This window comes from Phyllopteryx taeniolatus, chromosome 1 (genome assembly GCF_024500385.1).
Source record: "Phyllopteryx taeniolatus isolate TA_2022b chromosome 1, UOR_Ptae_1.2, whole genome shotgun sequence".
Classification (NCBI taxonomy): Eukaryota; Metazoa; Chordata; class Actinopteri; order Syngnathiformes; family Syngnathidae; genus Phyllopteryx; species Phyllopteryx taeniolatus.
This window is the reverse complement of record NC_084502.1, coordinates 39,963,240-39,985,526: the sequence shown is the minus strand read 5'-3', so window position 1 is coordinate 39,985,526 and position 22,287 is coordinate 39,963,240. Positions and strand designations below refer to the sequence as shown.

The window sequence follows — 22,287 nt, the reverse complement described above, 5'->3', positions numbered from 1 at the left end:
TACATGCCAGGGGTCAGGAGTGGGTAAGTATACTACAGTTCTTTTGTGAAATCTAGCCCATGATTTGCCAAAACACAATCTTGATTTGTTTTGTTTTTTTCTGGATACCTTTGCATTGCTGAACACATTAATTCAAACCAGTCTTGTATAACTGGAAAATGAAAACACAAAGCACAGCAGTGCCTTTTGGGATGTTATCCGGTTGCCGGGGGCTTTACAAATGAATTTGAATATACAGTCATGGAAATAAATCATTAGACCACCCTTGTTTCTTCAGTTTCTTGTTCATTTTTAATGCCTGGTACAGTTGAATGTACATTTCTTTAGACAACGATGACAACAAAAATAGCTCATAAAAGTTTAAGAGCTGATTTCATAGCCATTTTCCATTTTTTTCTTAATAGTAACCAAAACCACTGGGAATACAATTAAGCATGTCAGACAGAACAAAGTATTATGGAATCAGCTGCATTTTGTTCTGTTCATTGTATTCTTCAGGTAATATACCTTATGTGATACCAGGCATTAAAATGAACAAGAAATTGAAGAAAGGGTGGTCTAATATTTTTTTCCATGACTGTACATGTCCTAACAGTGGTTATACAGGTAACAGTGATTGATCGTCTCTCAAAGTCTACTTGAATCTTGAGGGTTTTCACAGAAGAAACACACACTGGAAACGTGCAAGCAATTTCTTTTTCTTTTTAAGTAGGTACCACATGAAGATTACATCCAAGATTTCACAAGCTGGTCATGTTGAACAAATCCGAACATGCAGGCCAAAGGGAAAACCACTTCAATTCCCAATAAAAAATCACGAAAATATACTTTCAGCCACATTCAACAATATTCAGGGGATGGGTTGCCATCTAATTGATAATCGTCTGAGAGGAATTTTAGTTATTTAAAATTGTATTTTTATTTGTCCCCAACGGGACTCTGAAGTATACTTTTACACACACTGATTCAATGAGAAGACAAGCAAAGGACGGGACATCTCAGTGTTGTGCCCTAAAGCAGTTTGAGGTTTTGTGCCTTGCTCAAGAAGCAGGTCCATAGCAGAATTTGACTTTTTGATCCACAAGCACTGAGCTGACACAGAAATGACACTTGAAGCTTATTTGAAAGGTTGTGTTGCATTGCAATTACTAGTTTAAGGATGTTACTATCGTATTTTATGTTTCCAAAGTCGATGATTGATGATCGACATTGAGCAAAGGCTAAAGATTGTTCATTGAACTTTGTCTTAAACTAACAAACACAAATTAACAATTTCATAGGTACACAATGGTATTAGGGCATTTTTTTCCCACCCCTAACCATAAACTGGGGTCAATATTGAATTGCCAAGCTTATAGATAGAAGTCATTAGCTTTCATTTGAAGTGCAATTGAGGAAGACAGTCGAAAGAAGAGTTGTACAGATACAACACTAACATGCAGGACACACATTGTAATTGTTGAAAACCTTTTGTCATTCAGCTGACCCTGCAACTGGTTCAGTTGGACAAATCTTTTAACAACAGCATAGGCAGCTGCGATGCTCTTGGAGAGCAAGCCTTTTCCATCTCCACTGTATTACAATAGCAAGCTATATGCCACTATAATACTATAATATAGTGGAAGCTGTATTCACAAGCACCCCTGTACACCAACAAATGGGTTTACTTACAACATTTCCAGACAAATATTGCTTCAATTTACAAACTATGTTTCAGTTCGCAACAGTCACGGCTTCCATGCGGAACGCTCTCTTGTACTTCCGCTCACACAGCACGAACATCATTTGCTCTGCATTTCACATACAAATACATATCTTTTTGATTTTCTTTGGGTGTATATTAACCCTTTTTGGCTCCTAAGAAAGTGAAAAGTACAAGTGATTTGAGGAAGCCCTGGAAAGTCTCGCAGTTCTGGTGGTGTCCGGTGAGCTCTCGCTTGCAAAACTGGAAACGTGCTGTTGCTGGGTAAGCAGCAGCCCAGCTGCCCGCCAGAGCTGCAGTGCCGGTTGTTTCGTCCGGCGGCTCGGTGGGAGGCCTCCAGCTGCATCTCAACGCGGCAAGCTCACCCCACCCGGGCGGTCCGCTCCTTGCTGGACTTCTGTCGGCTGTATTGGACAGCAACTTTGTCGGGGGGCTGCAATGGATGAATCCTATTCATTTTTACTGGAAAAAATTGCTAGCAAACATTTCGGTTCACAAACAAAGTCTGGTAATGCATATTTCATCCTTTGTGAGGAAATTGGGGGTTATGTTTACAGTCTCCATATGCTCACACTGCATACCTACAGTACCTTCCAATAATTTACAGCCATCTTTGCCCTGGCATCATGCTTCAAACATTCCAGATACAATATGTTAAAACCGATTCTTACATTTTCTTAATTCTGGAGCTTTCACGTTCCTGATTTTGCATCACTGATCACAAACTTACCTACACAGTCACAGTTATACATATCAGAGTTAGGGTTGTTGGGACTCTTCAAGGAGACGGGCACCATATGTAGCGATGTTATATATAGCTAAAGTTGCGGTCCACGTGACAAAGAATGGTATTACATTTTGGTTACTTTGCCACTGTCAACATGAAGTTGTCCCTCCTGCAATGGAAGACATGTTATTCATCACAGTTTCACCACACTGCAATCTTGCAACAGTTTTTTTTTTTTTTTTTTTGTTTTTTCCCCTGACAGACATTTTTCTACTACAATTGTTTGTGGATCAGGTTCGCCAGTGATCTAATAGCTGGAAAACCCCTCCCACTCTCCGGTAGCAAACCACTGAAGTGTAACACCATTGACAAATACACACACTGAACAGTATCTTGACAGCAATCCATCATCTGTGTCATGATATCGGTCACATACGAACAAAATTATCATCAAACATTAACGTCATCTATAAATAACAGGCTCTGCTCATCTATACCCGAGCTACAGCTTACAGTAAACCAGAAACACAACAAAACACTGTACAGTGTATTGACCCATTTGATCGGGCTCAGAGTATGGCAACTTACAGCACGGATCTGTCACTCGCAACTACATCTTTTTGTTGTACATTACAGACAGTCATAATTTATATGATGAGAAAACACTTGTCTGCTGGCAAATAATGCAAACCATGATACACACACACATAAAAATCAAACAAAAAGCAGTCAGCATGAAACAACCTTCGATTTTGAAGGCTTTTCGAAAGTTAGCATTGTATGACCAAAACCAATGTAGATTTTGGGCATAAAAATTAGACGAGGAAGAATTTTGCTGGTGCTTGCATTGGTAACGTATTGTTAATATTCAGATGCTGAATGAAATCATGGTCTTATGGAACTTTCAAAATGAAATCAATACATCACTGAACACATTTTGTGGTAAACAGTGGAGTCATAATCTGTCATCAGCCACATTTTTGCACTTCCAGCTACCTTTTGATGTGTAGCTGATACACTTCTGTCGGGCTTCCTGACTGAGCTCTTGGTTGGCAGAGGGCTCCTCTGTGTCTGCGGGCTATGGATTCTAACAAGTACTTACAAGTGTCAAGGTCAAGAGACAGTACACGCTTAAAATAGTTGGCATGTGTGGCCAACTTCGCGATTGCTGCACATTTTCATTAGATTCATGGGAATCTTAACACTATACATGGCTGCTTGTGAGCCATTTTTTCAACATACCCCACATGAATGCTGGGTGTTCTGGTGCTTGGGTATAACGCTTCTGAACTACATGCACCTTTCTTGACAATTTTCTCACTTATTATCACAAACTCCGTCTATGCAAACATTTTCTCACTATTGGCTTTTATGTTGTTTCATAAACCATGTAACAAAAGAATATTTAAACAGATGGTCATAGCTCAGCGTTTTGTAGGTGTGCAGATGTGCTACTTTGCATTCTCTTTTTTTATTCATATTGTTGGTCAGGTGGATCTGAGCAACAATACAAACACAACAATTAAAAAAAAAAAAGTGGCTGTTGCTATCATAGACAAAGAAATCCCACATCTAGCCTTGCTGAAATATCATGGTTCGATTATTATTCTCTATGGAAAATGTAATTGGGGAGTTATTATTCTATATGGAAAATTGGGCAGCATGGTGACGTAATGTTTAGCATTTTTGCCTCACAGTCGAGAGGTTCCTGGTCTCAATCTCAGCTTTGGCCTTCCTCTGTGGAGTTCTCCCTGTGAGAACATGGTTTTCCTCCAGGTTCTCCTGCTCCTTCATTTGCCTAAAACAACCATTTTAGGTTAATTGAAGACTCATTTGTGTGAATGTATACCGATATCACACACACGCAGGGCTGCACGCACACATTCACAAAGTGTATATTTTTGCATTACACTATTTAATTTTCAGGGTTTGCTTGGTATTGGCATATGAAATGTAATTAATTCCCCACATACGCGCACGCACACACACGTAATTTCTAGTGCTGTTTTAATAAGGTAATTTATGGAGTAGTGAACGGTATTCCCTATTGTTTATAACTGCTTTGAACAACAATACAATAGTGTGACATGATTACCCTCTAGTGGCCAAAATTATAACGTGCAACGTTAGTTGACGACAGAACAGCTGCAGTATGCAGAAACTTGTAAACCAAAATTATGTTTATAATGCTGAAATATAATAAAACATTAATTTTAAAATCTACTGTTTAAAAAAAAAAAGAAGAAACAAAGAACATTGTTATTACCTGAATTATCATTGTATAACTTCCATTGCGGTACAGAAAATTATTTTTAGTGTTTGGATGTTGTGACACATTAATTTTTTAATTCTCAGCGAAGCAAAGTGTGCTGGATCATGTTTGGGTTTAAAAAAGTGAATTGTAGTTGGTCTGTGGCTACACAATGGGTTTTATCCTGTCGTGCGTGTATTATGACATGATCCAGATTCCCAATTTGCTGGTTAACAAATTGAATTTCTTTGTCATTATAAACAAAACCAAACATTAGTGAACAGAGTTAGTTGTATAAATATCAGACTTGTTTCGAGAGGGTATTATTAAGTATTATTCTGGGAGTAACCCCTTTAATTATTGGCCCTTTTTCTTTTCTATGTGGCTAAGCATTAATTATGATAAGTCGACCGACGCCCTCAAATCAATGGGTGATATTTCATGCAGGCTTTAGCACCGTTTCCACTCACCAGTAGTTATTCGTCCCATCATGGATGTACTTGCTATTCATGCCTTTGTCAAAATCAGGTATTCTGACATATAAATGCTACTACATGGTTAATTAGGGTATCAGCGTGTCCACCCGATACAGTATGGGTCAAGTAAACCACTGCTGGTCACTCATTGGCCAAGATTCATCGTTATCATTGTTTTTGCACAATTGTAGCATAAAGATGGAGGGATACATTGCTACAAATAAAGTTCTGGGTGTTGCTTTTGTTTTAATCCACATTCTCCTCATTGCTGCAATGATCTGTTTTCTTGTTTCTCTCGAGGTTTTTGGGGGAGAGTCACCCTCATATTGCCTTCTCACACCACATCACATTGTAGTCATGTTGATGTGTTCGATTAATATTAAGTTGAAAAGTAATAATTGGTGTTCTGTCCAATATACTGTCTGCCGATTTATGATACTGAGTCAACATTTAAAGCATTTAAATAGATTCCTGCAATGACTAAGGCAGTCCAGTTGTATAGTGAAAAATTGACCATCCCAAAGTGAAGTGGGAAGAACCAAGTACATCTGTGGCAATCTGAGTAGGTACTGATCTACTGGTCATTGACCCCCCCCCCCTCCACACTTTGTGCGAAAATGTAGGCCTTTAGCTGTTTGAGCTGATGCACATTATACTTCTACAACCCACCCCCCCAACCTTGCTACTTTTGAAGAGATCTACAAGAGTGATAATAAATTAGTGTTGGAATCGAAGGAAAATAGACGAGCTATATGCCGACCGGAGAACGTCACAATTCAACCACGCCATTAGTCGTGTTAGTGTGAATAGATCAATTTACATCACATTTGCAGAATGTAGAATCACAGAAAAATAGATGAATCAGATTGTCGCAGGGATTAGAAAGAATAATGAAGCCTTGTAAAAACTAGGAAATGCAGCGGTTCAATCGCACTTCCTTCTCATTGAGTGACAACGTCGTTCTGCACACAGACAGTTACAGCAGCAGGGGACAAACCTAAATGCACATACTGTTCAAGCACTTGAATAAAACGAGGGTAAAATTGATTAAGTGTCCTTTTCATTATTATTTAGAACAGTCAACGCATTGGGAAAATCCTGGTTTGAGTTGTAATCGTCGAAATTATTATTATTGTTTTTAGAAATGACTGTAGTACCAATTGGCTGTGCATCTTTGGTAAAGATTTTTTAGAGAGCTGTGTTAGGGTTAGCATTATTTGTGTGTACGCATGGTCAGAGGAGGTTCTAAATTTGTCCGCAGAGTATGAGCAAAAACAAGTACGAACATTGATGAATCACAGATTTGTGTGTCAAACGTGCATACCCACGATTTAAGCCCAAATCTGTGCATGCATGGTTGGTGAATGAGGCCCATTGTGATTATTGTTGCTGTCACCTATTGACATGAACGTAATATAAGATGAAGATGCAACTTTTAAGTATACCAGGAACATCTTATAAACACTAGCTGCAGCAAGCTGGGATATTATTAGTTGTTCATGTTTCATTCCATTATTACTAGATTCTGACACTTCCAAGGGAATGTTGCAGCATCAATCTCCTTGCCATGCTGTAATTTCCCCCTGGTGTTTAAGGTTTTGGTGATTGATTCCAAATGTAGCCACAATTTCGTATTGACTGACAAAACTGTCACATGATTAGTCACTCACAGTTGATTTCTTGTGTTGTTGCCTTCATCTTTAAACTGAACTTTTGTTGTATGTATTGGAACTCTATTTTGATAGTTCAGGACAGGCAGATGCCCGAAGTGACAAAGAAATGTGTTTCTGCTTCACTACTCAAACCAATCCATAAAAGTATAAAGAAATTTCACCAGATGAAGCAGTAAAAATGAATTGATGAATCACAACAGGGCTGTACATAGACCCTTTGAGTGGCAGGGGCTCAAAAGTTAAAAGGGGGCACATGGAACGAGAGTTTTAAACACTTTATAGCAACATACTTTACACTACACTGAGGCAAAAACATTGTCAAAATGGCACTTGGACACCAAGAGGGAAAGGGACAGGTGCTCCAGCAATATTTAATGCCACCCCACCTGCATGTTTCCAGGTCACAACTTTCAATGTATTATGCTGTGCCACATCGACTCGGCCTTGCAGTATGGTGGCGTATGTTAACTATGCTGACTACCCAGTGTCATCTACAGCAACTGTCACCGATCTGTTTTGCACCGCTGACCACTAACACACAGCCACACACACGTTTTAGGAAATACATTGCTCTAAAAGTGTTTTTAATAGCAGAGAGACATACACGTCATCAGAGATCAAGGACATGTTTACAATAATGGAACTCACCATAATGGAGAATCAATGGGTGCACTCCATGACACTCCAATCTGGATGTGATGGCAGACAAAAGGGACAACCGAAGTGGGTCGACGCATTGAATGCGGTGGACTTGGAAGACATTAATCACTATTGCAGTGAAAACTAACCTCTTGAACGTGGCATTCTTTTTGTTGAAATTCACGTAGCATGATTTCCTATTTATATCTATATGTCCCCTGAGCAACATTTACTTGGTTATTTGTAGACTTTACATGATCAGAGTTTAAAAACAAATCGATAACCGATCCGATCACAAGATGGAGCAATGTGCCTATTTAAATGACTTGTTCATTACTGTATATACTTGTGTATTTAATTGCTCAAAACAATATATTTACAATAAATAAATGTATCTTTGTTCATCTATTTATGCCAGTGAGGCATAGTGACAGACAGAACAAATGAGTGGTCTTCTATTAGATGGCAGGAAGTACATACAGTAATCAATGTATCCACTTTTTGTGACATTTTTGTTTGTTGGTGTGCCGTGCGATTTTTCCATTGTAAAATATGTTCCTTGGCTCTATAAAAGTTGGAAATCACTGCTCTAGTCAGATTGTGTATTCTAATCAGTCAGGTCAAACCAACATTACAACAAGACAGAAATAATGGGTGCTAACTTATTGTAATTAAATTACTTCACACACCAAAACTTTAGCCCATGGTTCGACAGAACGCCTGCATGTTCGCTTACAACCGTTAGTGCTAGCACTAGCTTGCTAGGCTACATCACGTTTTGTTGCCTGCTTGCGAGCCGTATCGTATTAAAAGTACGTGAACCTACCTCAAGCAAGCCTTAAATGAACGTGATCTCCCGAGCACCGGTGACCACCAACACACGTTTTTCCCCATTTTGTTCTTATAAACACACGGGACGATCCATTATTGTGGTCGTTGCCTTGGTAAAGACCACAGTGATCTTAAAAAACAGTGATATCAGAATACAAGTATTGCAGTAGTCTGACATAGTGCAATCGTGAAAGAGCAAATTTGTCTTGTAGTCTGATCGGGCATTACGTGTTGTCTGTCCCACATGTTTTTTAAAAATAACTTTATTGGTGGTCATATATTTACAGTACTACATCAAAAGACACATGACAAGGTTAAAAATAAACTAGCTTTTGGATTAAAATATACTGTACACGATGGTGACGCGGAGTAAATGTCTTTTGCGGAGCCATTGATCGGATCAGCGAATTATGACATTAAAGCCAATCAGCATAAAATGTTATCGGGCGATACCGATCAGATTGGTGTCTATATTTGTATGTTAAGCTTGTGAGTTCACTGGGGCAGGAAAAAAATAAAGTGAGATAAGTAAAGTACAATAGGACTTAATGAATTGAAGTAGCCATTATGCAATGATAAAATGGCAGATATGCCGCATGTCCAGGTCTGACCACCTTCATTGGTACCTACAGGTGCTGGTCATATCATTAGAATATCGTGAACAAGTCGATTTATTTCATTAATTCCTTTTGAAAAGTGAAACTTGTATATTACATTCATTCTATACACACAGACTGATATATTTAAAGTTTATTTCTTCTAATTTTGATGATTATAACTGACAACTAATAAAAATCCCAAATTCAGTATCTCAGAAAATTCAAATATTATTACTTAAGACCGATACAAAAAAAATATTTCTAGAAATGTTGGCCAACTGAAAAGTCTGAACATGGAAAGTATGAGCATGTACAGCACTCAATACTTAGTTGGGGCTCCTTTTGCCTGAATTACTGCAGCAATGCATCGATCAGTCTGTGGCACTGCCCAGGTTGTTCTGATAGTGGCCTTCAGCTCTTCTGCATTGTTGGGTCTGGCGTATTGCATTTTCCTCTTCACAATACGGTTGAGGTTAGGCGAGTTTGCTGGCCAATCAAGAACAGGGATACCATGGTCCTTAAACCAGGTACTGGTAGCTTCGGCACTGTGTGCAGGTGCCAAGTCCTGCTGGAATATCAACTCTGCATCTCCATAAAGTTGGTCAGCAGCAGGAAGCATGAAGTGCTCTAAAACGTCCTGGTAGACAGCTGCGTTGACCTTGGACCTAAGGAAACACAGTGGACCGACACCAGCACATGTCATGGCACCCCAAACCATCACTGACCGTGGAAACCTTACACTCGCCCTCAAGCAACGTGGATTCTGTGCCTCTCCTCTCTTCTTCCAGACTCTGGGACCTTGATTTCCAAACGACATCCCACATTGACTTTCATCAGAGAACATAACTTTAGACCACTCAGTAGCAGTCCAGTCCTTTTTGTCTTTAGCCCAGGCGAAATGCTTCTGACTCAGTCCCTTGTTCAGGAGTGCCTTGACACAAGGAATGCCACAGCTGAAACCTATGTCTTGCATACGTCTGTGCGTGGTGGTTCTTAAGCACTGACTCCAGCTGCAGTCCACTCTTTGCGAATCTCCCCCACATTTTTTAATGGGTTTTGTTTCACAACCCTCGTGCACAAAACTTTGAAAGGAAAAAAAATTATCCATGTGCTGCTTCTAGCTTAAATAGGTAATTGTAGAGGTGGTCAGCAGAATGTATGGCTTTTTTCAGAATTGGGAAGTGGGTGAGAATGTTTTCCTTTAGTTTGCTTAATGATAAGCTGAAACTCAAGTCATGGAAGCGTTAATCAAGCTGTACATTTAATGCTCAGGGAGATCCTTGCACTGCAGTTTGAAATGTGGGTTCATTAATGCAGTCACATCAACAGTAAAACATAAGTCTGCAGTCTGGCCTGCATCTGACAGTTATGCAATGTCATTTCCTTTCTCTACACAGATCTATCTATCTCTCTCTCTCTCTCGCTCTCTCTCTCTCTCTCTCTCTCCCCCTCCCTCCCTCCCTCCCTCACTCTTCTCTCTCTCATTTATTTCTTTAAGCATTTTGTCCTGGCTGACAGCTGTGTAGTGGACTATGTCACGATGTTTTAATCTCTAAAGTGCAACAAAATAATTCAAAGCTCTTGACCTTGGAGTAAACTAATGTAGTTGCCGCATAACAACATTGTTAATTTCTAGCACTGACCTACACAACACTTCTTGATGTATGACACAGTGCAAGAATACCAGGGTCCGTTTATGTTTCATCCTGCACTCTCTTCAAAAGTCCAAAATTTATCCCGTTAGATTTGGACAACCATCAGTTGTTATGCCTGTTAGCTTGTCCCATTTGAGTCCCAAGCATTTATTCATCTCTGTGAATAAATCACTCCCTGCTGTAGTCCCTTTCATTTATTGGATGACTGCTAGTCCCTTAGTCATTTTGAAGTCTGCAGTTATTGCACATACAAAGTTGCTAAGCGGTACCATTAACAACGCAGCTCTCATTCAAAACCATTGCAAAAATGTCAAAGTTTACCGCTCTGTGATGCAGTTGAAGCTCCAGATCTTTCACAACGGTCTCATTCCTTCTTGTGACAGTACTTGTACGTCCGGCCAGGGGTACATTTTACAAACGGACTCATTTTATTTGAACATATTAGAGCTGCAGACTCCACAAAGCATTCCTTGATAAATGCTCCATCAGAAAATGGTTTACTATTCCTGACTTTGTGGTGGGGATGTGACATAACGTTTTTGGCATCTGCATCTGTAGATGTGTGAAGTTTCACCAAAATTCCTTTTTCATTTTTTATTTCAGCTAGCAAAACATTCGACTCCTTGACCTGCTTTTCATCAGACAAGTTCTTGTACTTCTCTACGTTTGGTTGCGTAGTCACAATTAAAATTGTAACATAACCTCTGCGCCAAACTAAGCACATGGCTTTATCTTTGAATTGTGTAAATAAGTAGTGTATTTTGATGATCGATGACTTGTTTAGAGCCATTGTTTAACTTAACATTGTCCAAATCCTCTGATTTCAGCCTCTCAACAGTAGATGCTCTGATTTCTATAGTCCGCCATTAAAGCAGACTGATTATCTTTGTGTTTAATCAAAGTAAGACATTAGCCAACATCTGCTTTTACTTTGGATATCAACGATCAACATTTTCCCCCATTTTCTGACATGTTACAGACCAAACCAGTAACTGAATCATGATCAATTCATGAAAAAAATAATGGTCAGTTTAATCTATTATGAAAAAAAATCTTTATTTGCAGCCGTAGTATGAATAAACTGTAACTGGCATGTAGTTGAACCTGAAGCAGCCTCAGAAGTGTATATCAAACTAGTGACCCTTCACATCAATCAGTACCCAAGAAGTAGCTCTTAATTTAAAAAACGGTTGCTGAGTAGCAACATCACTCCCTCTCATGTGCTATTGCTTAATTGTTTATTGGGTTTTGTTTAACTAATCAACGATACCAAATAAACAACAATAATTGGTTAATAAACAGTAATCATATACATTTTAAAAATCCAATAAACTTTAATGCAAAGTAAATTTGTATCAGATTATCGGATTAATCGATGGAATTATCGATAGAATGTTCAATTCAAAAAATATTCGATAGTGACAGCCCTAGTTGCTAACTGTGATTCACAATGTCCAGTTCCAGCCAGATCAGCTGCGTTGCTCGGTATGTGGCTGGCTGGCTGGCTGGGTGGCTTAGACCTTTGCACAGTATTTCTTGTATGTTACAGTAACCACCTGAAATTAACGTTCACACGTCTTGCTGTTTTTCCTCTTGACAGCTTCAACGGAATGTAAACAAATAGAGAGTGAAACTCACCAAAAACAAAATTCAGAGGACCCCTCAATGGACGCGTGTCCCCCACCTCAACTTGTGTCTGAACCAGTTGCTCCACAGAGTAACTCTCATGTCAGCATAAAGAAGTCCACAAAAAGTGACACTTCTGTTGAAACAACTGAAAAATCAAATCCCTCCGCACCACCCGTAAGAAAAAAATCTGTTCCATCTCTGGCCTCCCAATCTCCAACCACATTAGGATCTGAACACAATGAAACTGGGGCTGTTTTGAACTCTTTGACATCATATATAATACCAAAGAAGCAATCTGGACTTCAGTCCTCATCAAGCCACATGATAGCCTCATGCCAGAAGCCTTCGGTCCCAACCCTGCTGAACGAGCCCCGAAATCTGCCTGTGCCACCTGCACCAAGCGCTCCCCCCTCTAGACCCTCTCAGCCAAATAACCAGGTCAGACAGAGCATCCAACGCTCCCTCACCAGCATCTTGTCCAAAAGGTAAGACGTCAGTATAGTCATCCTTTTAAGTACTATATGCTGTTAAAAAAGATGACAATGACAATAATAAAATCTACAGTACATGGACACGCATCTCAATTGGCTAGATTGCCAGTACATAATACAGTATATTGACTAACTCACTTTTTGTTTATCAAGGGTTTGTGACTGTGAGGAATTGAACATGTCTGAAAGTGATGCTGCAAAGCTTGTTGCGAGCATTGAGATGGAGATGTTCAACATATTTCGGAATACAGACAGCAAATACATGAATAAGTACAGAACAATTATGTTCAACCTGAAAGATCCGAGAAACAAGGTTTGCTCAAAGTTAATAAGTGCTATTTTGTGATCTTTGTGAATATGCATTCAAAGTAATATGTGCTGTAAGTCCAGTACTTCATAGGTATTACCAGATAATATTTCTTTAGGGCTTGTTGTATCGAGTTGTACAAGGAGACATTAGTCCTTTCAGACTGGTCAGAATGAGCCAAAAGGACATGCAGGCAACCAAGGCCCCAGACCACAATGTAAAGGACACATCAGAGGTAAAAAAATAAGACGCATCTTAAATCCATGAGTTCCCGGTAGTTTCCCTCCGGGATCAATGGTGTCCTGTTTGTTTTAGGTTGAAAATCCAGCTGCCAAAGCGTCTCGCTTGTTGCAGAAGCCTGAAGCTGTGAAGATTGATCTTTCCTGTTTAAATGTCACTAAACCTGAAGCGGTGAAGGTTGCGCTTTCCTGTTTAAACAACCCTAAACCTGACAAAAGACCAGTGGGCAATGTGAGCATTTATCTTATTCTGATGCAGATGATGTTTTGACTTGATAATAACCTAATACTCGCTTCCTAATGTACTGTATACTTGCTGTGTTAAACTGTATTTTTTCACCCTGCAAACAGAAGCGAAGTCTTTCTACTCCCACTATTACTCTCAAGAACAGAGTAAGTGAGCCAAGGAAGGGGAGCTCTGTACCAGATGTTCTTACCTGCATGCTTAAAGACACAACCTCTGAACACAAGGCTCATCTATTTGACCTGAAATGCAAGATATGTACAGGTGAATTCAGCGCATTTATGGGATTAGAAGCATAGTATCGGTACATCATAAGTATTTCGTCCCATTATTACTTACATATCTGAAATCTCTATTTTCAAAGGACAAATGGGAGAGGAGGAACCTCCAAACAAAAAAAATAGGGTGTCTGAATCAAGCGATAAGCATTATTCGCGGTGGAGGAAGTCTACAGGAGATGACTCACCTCTACGAGTACCACCTGACTCACCTGACTTTGATTATTCATCATCTGCTTTCGACTCTTCATGCCCTCTTATTATTGACACCAGTGATTTTGCTCTTGTCGAATCGCCTGCTTCCCCTATTATGGATTCTCCGGCCTCTCCTACTTTAGAGTCACCTGCTTCCCCTGTCATGGAGTCTCCTACATCTCCAGTTTCGGACACTTCTAAAACCACAAGACCAAAAAGAACATATACACCTGTTGTGATTCCAGCCATCTCCACAGTAACTATTACAAGGCGTGATCCCCGTACTGCAGCCAATAGGAGCTCTGCATCATCACGTAGCACCTCTGGTCCTATAACTACATTAAAGAATCAGTCAGCACCTTATGCTCCTCCTACAGAGGGTGCCTGTACTTCACCATCCATACCACAGTTGACTGTACCACCAACAAAACTATTACCAAAGCCTATCCTAATGAAACCGTCCTCTTCAGCTGATCCCCGACTCTATGGCACATCCTCAAGGTATTTAAAGACATGCACAGTTAAGTTTGATGTAATAATCTTGCTTGTATATTGAAAAATTGTGTGTGAAATAGCTAAAATGCGAGTATGGATTTGTTTTGGTGGATTATTTTCCAGAAATGTGATCTCTGAATCTCCAGCCAGTGGCGAAACTTCGCAGTTCCTGGCCAAGCAAGAAGTAGTGTGGAAAGGCTTTCTCAACATGTTCACCGTATCAAAGTTTGCTACGAAGGCGTATCTGGTTTCAGGATCTGCCGAAATTCTGAGATCGGTAACATTTTTTAAAGTTTTATCGGATCAGCTCCACCCTTTGTCTTTGGAATTAAACTGAAATTAATAAGCATCTTGTTCTTGCCTTTAGGAACTAGCTGACAGCGTAGAAATTGGTGGACGAATCATGCCTCAAACAGTGTGGGACTATGTTGCCAAGCTCAAGACCAACATTACAAAGGCAAGCATCATATACCCTCACTCCTCTCCAATAGTACTGTAACAGTCAAGCCAATTCCTTTATTTTTGCTATAGACTGAAAATAAATGGGTTCGAGAGCTCAACAGTTGTTTCCAGGTATTTGCATCTGCAGATGATACGCAACCTTCTGTTTTAAATGTACCCACTTTTCATGTGAGCAAAGGTATTGGTCAGTGTTTGTCTGATGTTTGTTTTGGAGGACATCTATTATCCTACTGTCCTACTAGATTGATTACTCAAACAATAAACAGCGCTAAATGTCTATGCCTGATTTCACATTTGAGTTTTACCTGTGAAGACTACATTTATTCTTGTTAAAGGTTTAACCAGCATAAAAAAAACGAGAGCTGTCTTTGGGTGAAAAACACGCAATTGTGAAACAATGACATGACCCTAATGAGTTGAGTCTACAGCTAAAAAAAAAGAAAAGAAGAGGAATTGGTCTTACTGTTTCAATACTTTTAAAGTGGAGCATATATTAGATTAATTTGTCTTGTGCAATACTATTTACATTGTATACTTTTTTTATAATTTTTTATTAGGAGTTATGCGTAATCCGCTTTCATCCTGCTACTGAAGAAGAGGAGGTGGCATATATCTCGCTCTTTTCCTACTTCAGCAGCAGAGGGCGTTTTGGTGTAGTTTCCAACAATAGCCGTTCCATCAAGGATATCTATCTTGTACCACTGAGTGCAAAGGAATCCATCCCATCCATACTGCAACCTCTGGAAGGACCAGGTGTGATAATGCTTGAGTCCATGACTTAAATCCACACATGCACATGTGGATAAGATTTTTGGTACCCCTCTGTTATTGAAAGAAAACCCCACAGTGGTCACAGATACCTTGAATCTGACAAAGTAGTAATAAATACGAATGTAATGAAAATTAACCAATGAAAATCAGACATTGCTTTTGAATGGTGGTTCAATAGAATTAGTTTAAAAACAAATTAATGAAACAGGCCTCGACAAAAATGATGATAACCTACCTTTTGGGGCAATCACTGCACTCGAACGATTTTCGTAACTTTTAATAACATTTCTGCACCTCTCAGCAGGTCTTTTGGCCCACTCTGGAGCAAACTGTCTCAGGTTTGAAGTATGGATTCTTCAGACATCATGTTTCAGCTCCTTCCACAGATGTTCAATAGGATTGAGATCAGGGCTCATAGAAGGCCACTTCAAAATAGTCCAATGTTTTGCTCTTAACCATTCTTAGGTGTTTTAGTTGTGTATTTTGGGTCATCATCCTGTTGCAAGACCCATGAACTGCGACTGAGACCAAGCTTTCTGACACTGGTCCGCACATTTCTCTCTAGAATACCTTGATAGATTTTATGGTACCCTGCACAGATTCAAGACAGCCTGTGGCAGATTTAACAAAGCAGCCACAGAACATAAAAGAGCCTCATCTGTGTTTCACAGGAGGGAGCTTTCTTTTATTGGTATACTTCATTTTTGCGGAGGTGAACATAGAGCTGATGTGCCTTGCCCGAAAGCTCAAGTTCTGCCTCGTCTGTCCATAGGACAGTCTCCCAGAAGCTTTGTGGCTTGCCAACATGCAGTTTGAAAAATTCCAGTCTCACTTTTTTATGATTTATTTTCCACAGTGGCAATGTCCTTGGTCATCTCCCATGAAGTCCACTTTGGCTCAAACAATGACAGATGGTGTGATCTGACACTGATGCACCTTGACCTATAATTTCTTTGGAGGTTGTTCTGGGCTCTTTTGTCACCATTTGTAATATCTGTCTCTTTATCATCAATTTTCCTCCTGCGGCCACGTCCATGGAGGTTGGCTACAGTCCTGTGGATCTTAAATTTCTGAATAATATATGCAACTGTAGTCACAGGAACATAAAGATGCTTGGAGATAATCTTGTAGCCTTTACTTTGAACGTGCTTGTCTATAATTTTCTTTCTAATCTTGTGAGACATCTCTCTCCTTCGCTTCCTCTGGTCCATGTTTAGTGCGGTCCACAAAATGTCGCCAAACAGCACAGTGAGTACTTGTCACCCGAATAAATAAGCCGACTGACTGATAACAAGTTTGAAGACACAACTTGTTTGAACATGTCCTTGTGGTCAAATTATTTTCAATCTTTTCTAGGGGTACCATCATTTTTGTCCAAGCCTTTTTCATGCATTTTTTTTCATAATTCTGTTGAACCACAATTCAAAAGCTGATTTTCATTGGTTAATATTCATTACATTTTTATTTATTATTACTTTTGTGGCGGCACGGTGGAGACTGGTTAGCACATCTGCCTCACAATTCTGAGGACTGGGGTACAAATCCTGGCCTCGCCTGTGTGGAGTTTGCATGTTCTCCCAGTGCCTATGTGGGTTTTCTCTGGGTAGTCCGGTTTCCTCCCACATCCCAAAAACATGCATGGTAGGTTGATTGAAGACTCTGAATTGCCCGTAGGTGTGAATGTGAGTGTGAATGCTTGTTTGTTTACAGTGGGTACGTAAAGTATTCAGACCCCATTAAATGTTTCACTCTTTGTTATATTGCAGCCATTTGCTAAAATCATTTAAGTTAATTTTTGTCCTCAGTAATGTACACACAGCACCCCATACTGACAGAAAAAAACTGAATTTTTGCACATTTATTAAAAAAGAAAAAGTGAAATATCACACAGCCATAACTATTCAGACCCTTTGCGGTGACACTCATATATTTAACTCTGGTGCTGTCCATTTCTTCTGATCATCCTTGAGATGGTTCTACACCTTCATTGAGTCCAGCTGTGTTTGATTATACTGATTGGACTTGATTAGGAAAGCCACAAACCTGTCTACATAAGACCTTACAGCTCACAGTGCATGTCAGAACAAATGAGAATCATGAGGTCAAAGGAACTGCATGAAGAGCTCAGAGAAAGAATTGTGGCAAGGCACAGATCGGGCCAAGGTAACAAAAACAATTCTGCTGCACTTGTTTCCTAAGAGCACAGTGGCCTCCATAATCCTTAAATGGAAGATGTTTGGGACGAAAAGAACCCTTCCTAGTGACGGCCGTCCGGCCAAACTGAGCAATTGGGGGAGAAGAGCCTTGGTGAGAGAGGTAAAGATCACTTTTGCTGAGCTTCAGAGATGGAGATGGGAGAAAGTTCTTGAAAGTCAACCATCACTGCAGCCCTCAACCGGTCGGGGCTTTATGGCAGAGTGGCCCGACGGAAGCCTCTCCTCAGTGCAAGACACATGAACGCCCGCATGGAGTTTGCTAAAAACACCTGAAGGACTGAGAAATAAGGTAAAAAATAAGATTCTCCGGTCTGATGAGACCAAGATAAAAGATATAACTTTTTGGCCTTAATTCTAAGTGGTATGTATGGAGAAAACCAGGCACTGCTCATCACCTGTCCCAACAGTGAAGCATGGTGGTGGCAGCATCATGCTGTGGGGGTGTTTTTCAGCTGCAGGGACAGTATAACTGTTTGCAATCGAAGGAAAGATGAATGTGGCCAAGTACAGGGATATCCTGGACGAAAATCTTCTCCAGAGTCCTCAGGACCTCGGACTGGGCCGAAGGTTCACCTTCCAGCAAGACAATGACCCTAAGCACACAGCTAAAATAACAAAGGAGTGGCTTCGTGACTGTTCTTGAATGGCCCAGCCAGAGCCCTGACTTAAACCCAATTGAGCGTCTCTGGAGAGACCGGAAAACGGCTGTCCACCAACGTTCACCATCCAACCTGACAGAACTGGAGAGGGTCCCCAAATCCAGGTGTGAATTCCCAAAAAGACTCATGGCTGTATTAGCTCAAAAGAGTGGTTCTACTAAACTCTGAGCAAAGGGTCTGAATACTTATGGCTATGTCGTATTTCAGTTTTTCTTTATTAATAAATCTGCAAAAATGTCAACTATTTTGTTTTTTTCTGTCAATATGGGGTGCGGTGTATACATTAATGAGGAAAAAATGAACTTAAATGATTTTAGCAAATGGCTGCAATATAACAAAGAGTGACAAATTGAAGGGGGTCTTAATACTTTCCGTCCCCACTGTATATGTGCCCTGTGATTGGCTGGCGTTATTATTGGCATTGTTTGACATAAAATAGCCAAACCTCATCCATCCAGTGGACAAGTTATAATCCATCCATCTATTTTCTACACCGCTTATCCTCACTAGGGTCGTGGGTATGCTGGAGCATATCCCAGCAAACTGTGGGCAGGAGGCGGGATACACCCTGAACTGGTTGCCAGCCAATCATAGGGCACATCTAAACAAACAACCAATCACATTCACATTCATACCTACGGACAATTTACAGTCATCAATTAACCTACCATGCATGTTTTGGGGATGTGGGAGGAAACCGGAGTACCCGGAGAAAACTCATGCAGGCACGGGGAGAACATGCAAACTCCACACAGGCGAGCTCAGATTTGAACCTGCGTCCTCAGAACTGTCAGGCAGATGTGCTAACCAATTGGTCACCGTGCCGCCACAAGTTATATTTATTTTAATTAAATTGTACATGAGCGTTTAGCACATCTGCTCACGGTTTTGAGAGTTAGACAATTATCCGTAGGTCTGAATGGTGGTTTGTCTATATGTAACCTGCCATTGGCTGGCGACTAGTCCACGGTGTACCTGGTCTCTCGCCCAAAATCAGATGGGCGATGTTTAAGATTAACGCTGACCTTAATGAGCAAGGTCTGTAGAAAGTGGTCAGATGGATGTATTCTTGATTTTAAAAGATGCCCAAAATGTTCAACATGATTTTTTATTTTTTTTTTCTAAGCAATAATGTAGAACCAATTATTCATTGGATTTTTGTTTCTTCACAGGACTTGAAAAGAACCGGCCCAATCTTCTTCTTGGTTTAGCAATTATCCAAAAAGCAAAACGTTCCGGAAGTGTACTTCAGGAAATAGATGAAAAGAAATCAAAAGTTGTGTCTAAAGACCCCATGTGGATCCCAAAACCTCCAGTTCTCTATGGTTCTGGCAAATTGGAGGTTTTCCAACCCTATGATCCTGAGACCCCAACAAACACAACCCCCCCTGTTTCACCCCCTTGTCCTGGGTCACCATCAGAATTCTCTTCTAACACAGAAACTCTACCATCACATGTGACCTCTACTAACGCAAACCCCACCGTTTCTACCTCAGCTCCTGCTGCATCCACCCAGTCCACATCCAGTCACATCTCTGACAGGAAAACGAAAGCCCCCACACCACTATCAACTATCTTAAGTACATTGTTTAGAAAAAAGCAAACTACTGTCATTGTCTCTAATGAGGAACATTGTACTACTAATGTGACAACAGTAAGTGCTAAGGTATCTGTGCTTTCTCATGTGTCCGGATCAATGGTGGATCCAATTGTTCAACAGTATGGACAGAAATCTAAAGTCAAAGATATAGAAGAGGAGTACACATTTGATCGTCCCTATGACCCAGAGGAGGAGTATGATCCAGCAACGGGATATGGAACCGTTTCTTCACAGAGCAAAGGAAACAATAATTCGAAAGATTCTCCATTATCAAAAGCTGCAGATGATGATGTGGCCTATGATCCAGAGGATGAGACTATTTTTCAAGATGTGCATTGTAATGCAACGAAACCAAATCAACCTAAAATGTCAAACTGTCCATCATCAACATTCCCAATTTCCACACAGGTTGAAACACAGTCTTTTGCCAAAACTCCAACTCAAACCTCTTCTCTAACTGCAGTTCCTCAGAACCTTCCCACAGGTTCTGTAGTTGTCTCAGCTGCTACACTAACTGAGCAGCAGCGAATGCTTGAGGAACTTAATAAACAGATTGAAGAGCAAAAACGACAGTTAAAGGAACAAGAAGAGGCACTTCGTCAACAAAGAGAAGCTGTAGGTATGTTCATGGCACACTTTTCTGTTACCGATTCCATGATGTCTCCTCCATCAAAGTCTCTGCCTCTCAGTCAAGTCTCATCCCTTCAGAGTGGTATAATTCACTCAGAGTCAAAACCTTCAGAATCAAAAGATTCTAAGCCAGAAGAGGCCAGCAATCTAACAGAGGTTGTGAATGCTCCCAGCAGGGAGTCACAAACTGATAGCCAGGAAAACACAAATGCCATTCCTTATTTAAATATCACTTCAGTTATACAACAAGATGAAGTATCTCACAATATAAATGAAAATGAAAAATCTTCATCTGCTGGTGAAATTGAGGATTCAGATGTACCTTATGATCCAGAGGATGAACTTTTCAATGAAATCCAAGATGATGTATTTCAAGTAGGCACCACAAAGACTCAGGATTCCTCTTTACCGAGAACATACGCAGCTCCAATTTCATATCACAGAAGGCGTAGGTCATCACCAAAGAAGCGAAGTCATCGTGAAAGAGACCGCTGCAGAAGTCCTTCAAGGAGATCCCATCAGTGTTCCGTTTCACATTCCAGGAAACACAGGGAAAGGGATAGACACAGAAAAAGTGAACGAGACAGGTCAAAGCATAGAACTAGAGATCACTCTGAACGTGAGGCTCGTCATCGTAAATCACATAGTACACGGCGACATTCCCATGATCACAGGTCACCATCCTCTACGAGAAAAAACGATTTGGTGCCATCAGAAGAGTTCAGGGCGTCCCCTAATGTCATTGAGAAACAAGTGCATGTTCCTTTGAAATGTCAGTTGAACCCAGATGTTGTACAATTTGAACAAAGTAACACATTACATACCTCACTTTCTATGGAAAATACCAGCAATGAAAGCTCTGATAAAGTCTTTTCACAAGAGAATTTGCCCAATTTAAGATTAGAAACGTCACAACAAACAAAATCCAACGAACCTGTAGTAAACAAGGACAGTGTGCTTAATAACTCAGGTAATGTTTTTCCTCCACAGATGAATACACAGCTAGGAAAAAGTGGAGATAAATTTGAAAGTTCAGTTCCTCTGAGAGAAATTGACCCCCCCATTCGAGATTCCCCTGAGAGCCCTGACCCTGATCCACAGTTTATAGAACCAAGTGTGGTAGCTCAATCTGATAAAATCATTGATTGCCAAACACAAATCAGTAACCTTACACCAGCTGTGGAAGTAGACAACGAGTTACAGCTTTCTGTAAACCATACAACTTTACCACTACACTTTGAAGATAAATCAAATGTTGGCAATCTCATTTTTAGAGCACTTGATATACAGGGATCAGATTCAGGAGAGCAAAATATGACACAGAAAGAGAGAGAGCAGAAATGTTTCAGTCAAACGCTTTCAGAAATACTGGGTCAAGGGGGTGGACCTTTAAACCAAGCTATGAAAATAAGTACTAGTGTAGGACCTGAAATGGGCCATGTTCCAGTAGGTAGTGAGTCGGAAGAACATACTGAAGTTCCTAATCTGAAGGGAGATGAGAATATGTCCCAGTCAGAA

At 40.2% G+C, this 22,287-nt stretch overlaps 1 protein-coding gene across 1 annotated transcript in view; it reads left to right on the top strand.

Moving 5' to 3' along the window:
* si:ch73-181d5.4 (death-inducer obliterator 1) overlaps nucleotides 1-20,746 on the top strand; it is a 37,853-nt gene extending 17,107 nt beyond the window's left edge. Inside the window, 11 exon segments of the mRNA XM_061794957.1 lie at nucleotides 12,154-12,667; nucleotides 12,827-12,986; nucleotides 13,099-13,215; nucleotides 13,296-13,451; nucleotides 13,571-13,727; nucleotides 13,828-14,437; nucleotides 14,555-14,708; nucleotides 14,799-14,888; nucleotides 15,451-15,646; nucleotides 19,712-20,462; nucleotides 20,464-20,746. Of these exon segments, the coding sequence (XP_061650941.1) occupies nucleotides 12,154-12,667; nucleotides 12,827-12,986; nucleotides 13,099-13,215; nucleotides 13,296-13,451; nucleotides 13,571-13,727; nucleotides 13,828-14,437; nucleotides 14,555-14,708; nucleotides 14,799-14,888; nucleotides 15,451-15,646; nucleotides 19,712-20,462; nucleotides 20,464-20,596 (3,038 nt within the window). The 3' untranslated portion in view covers nucleotides 20,597-20,746.
* Nucleotides 20,747-22,287: the final 1,541 nt, after the last annotated feature.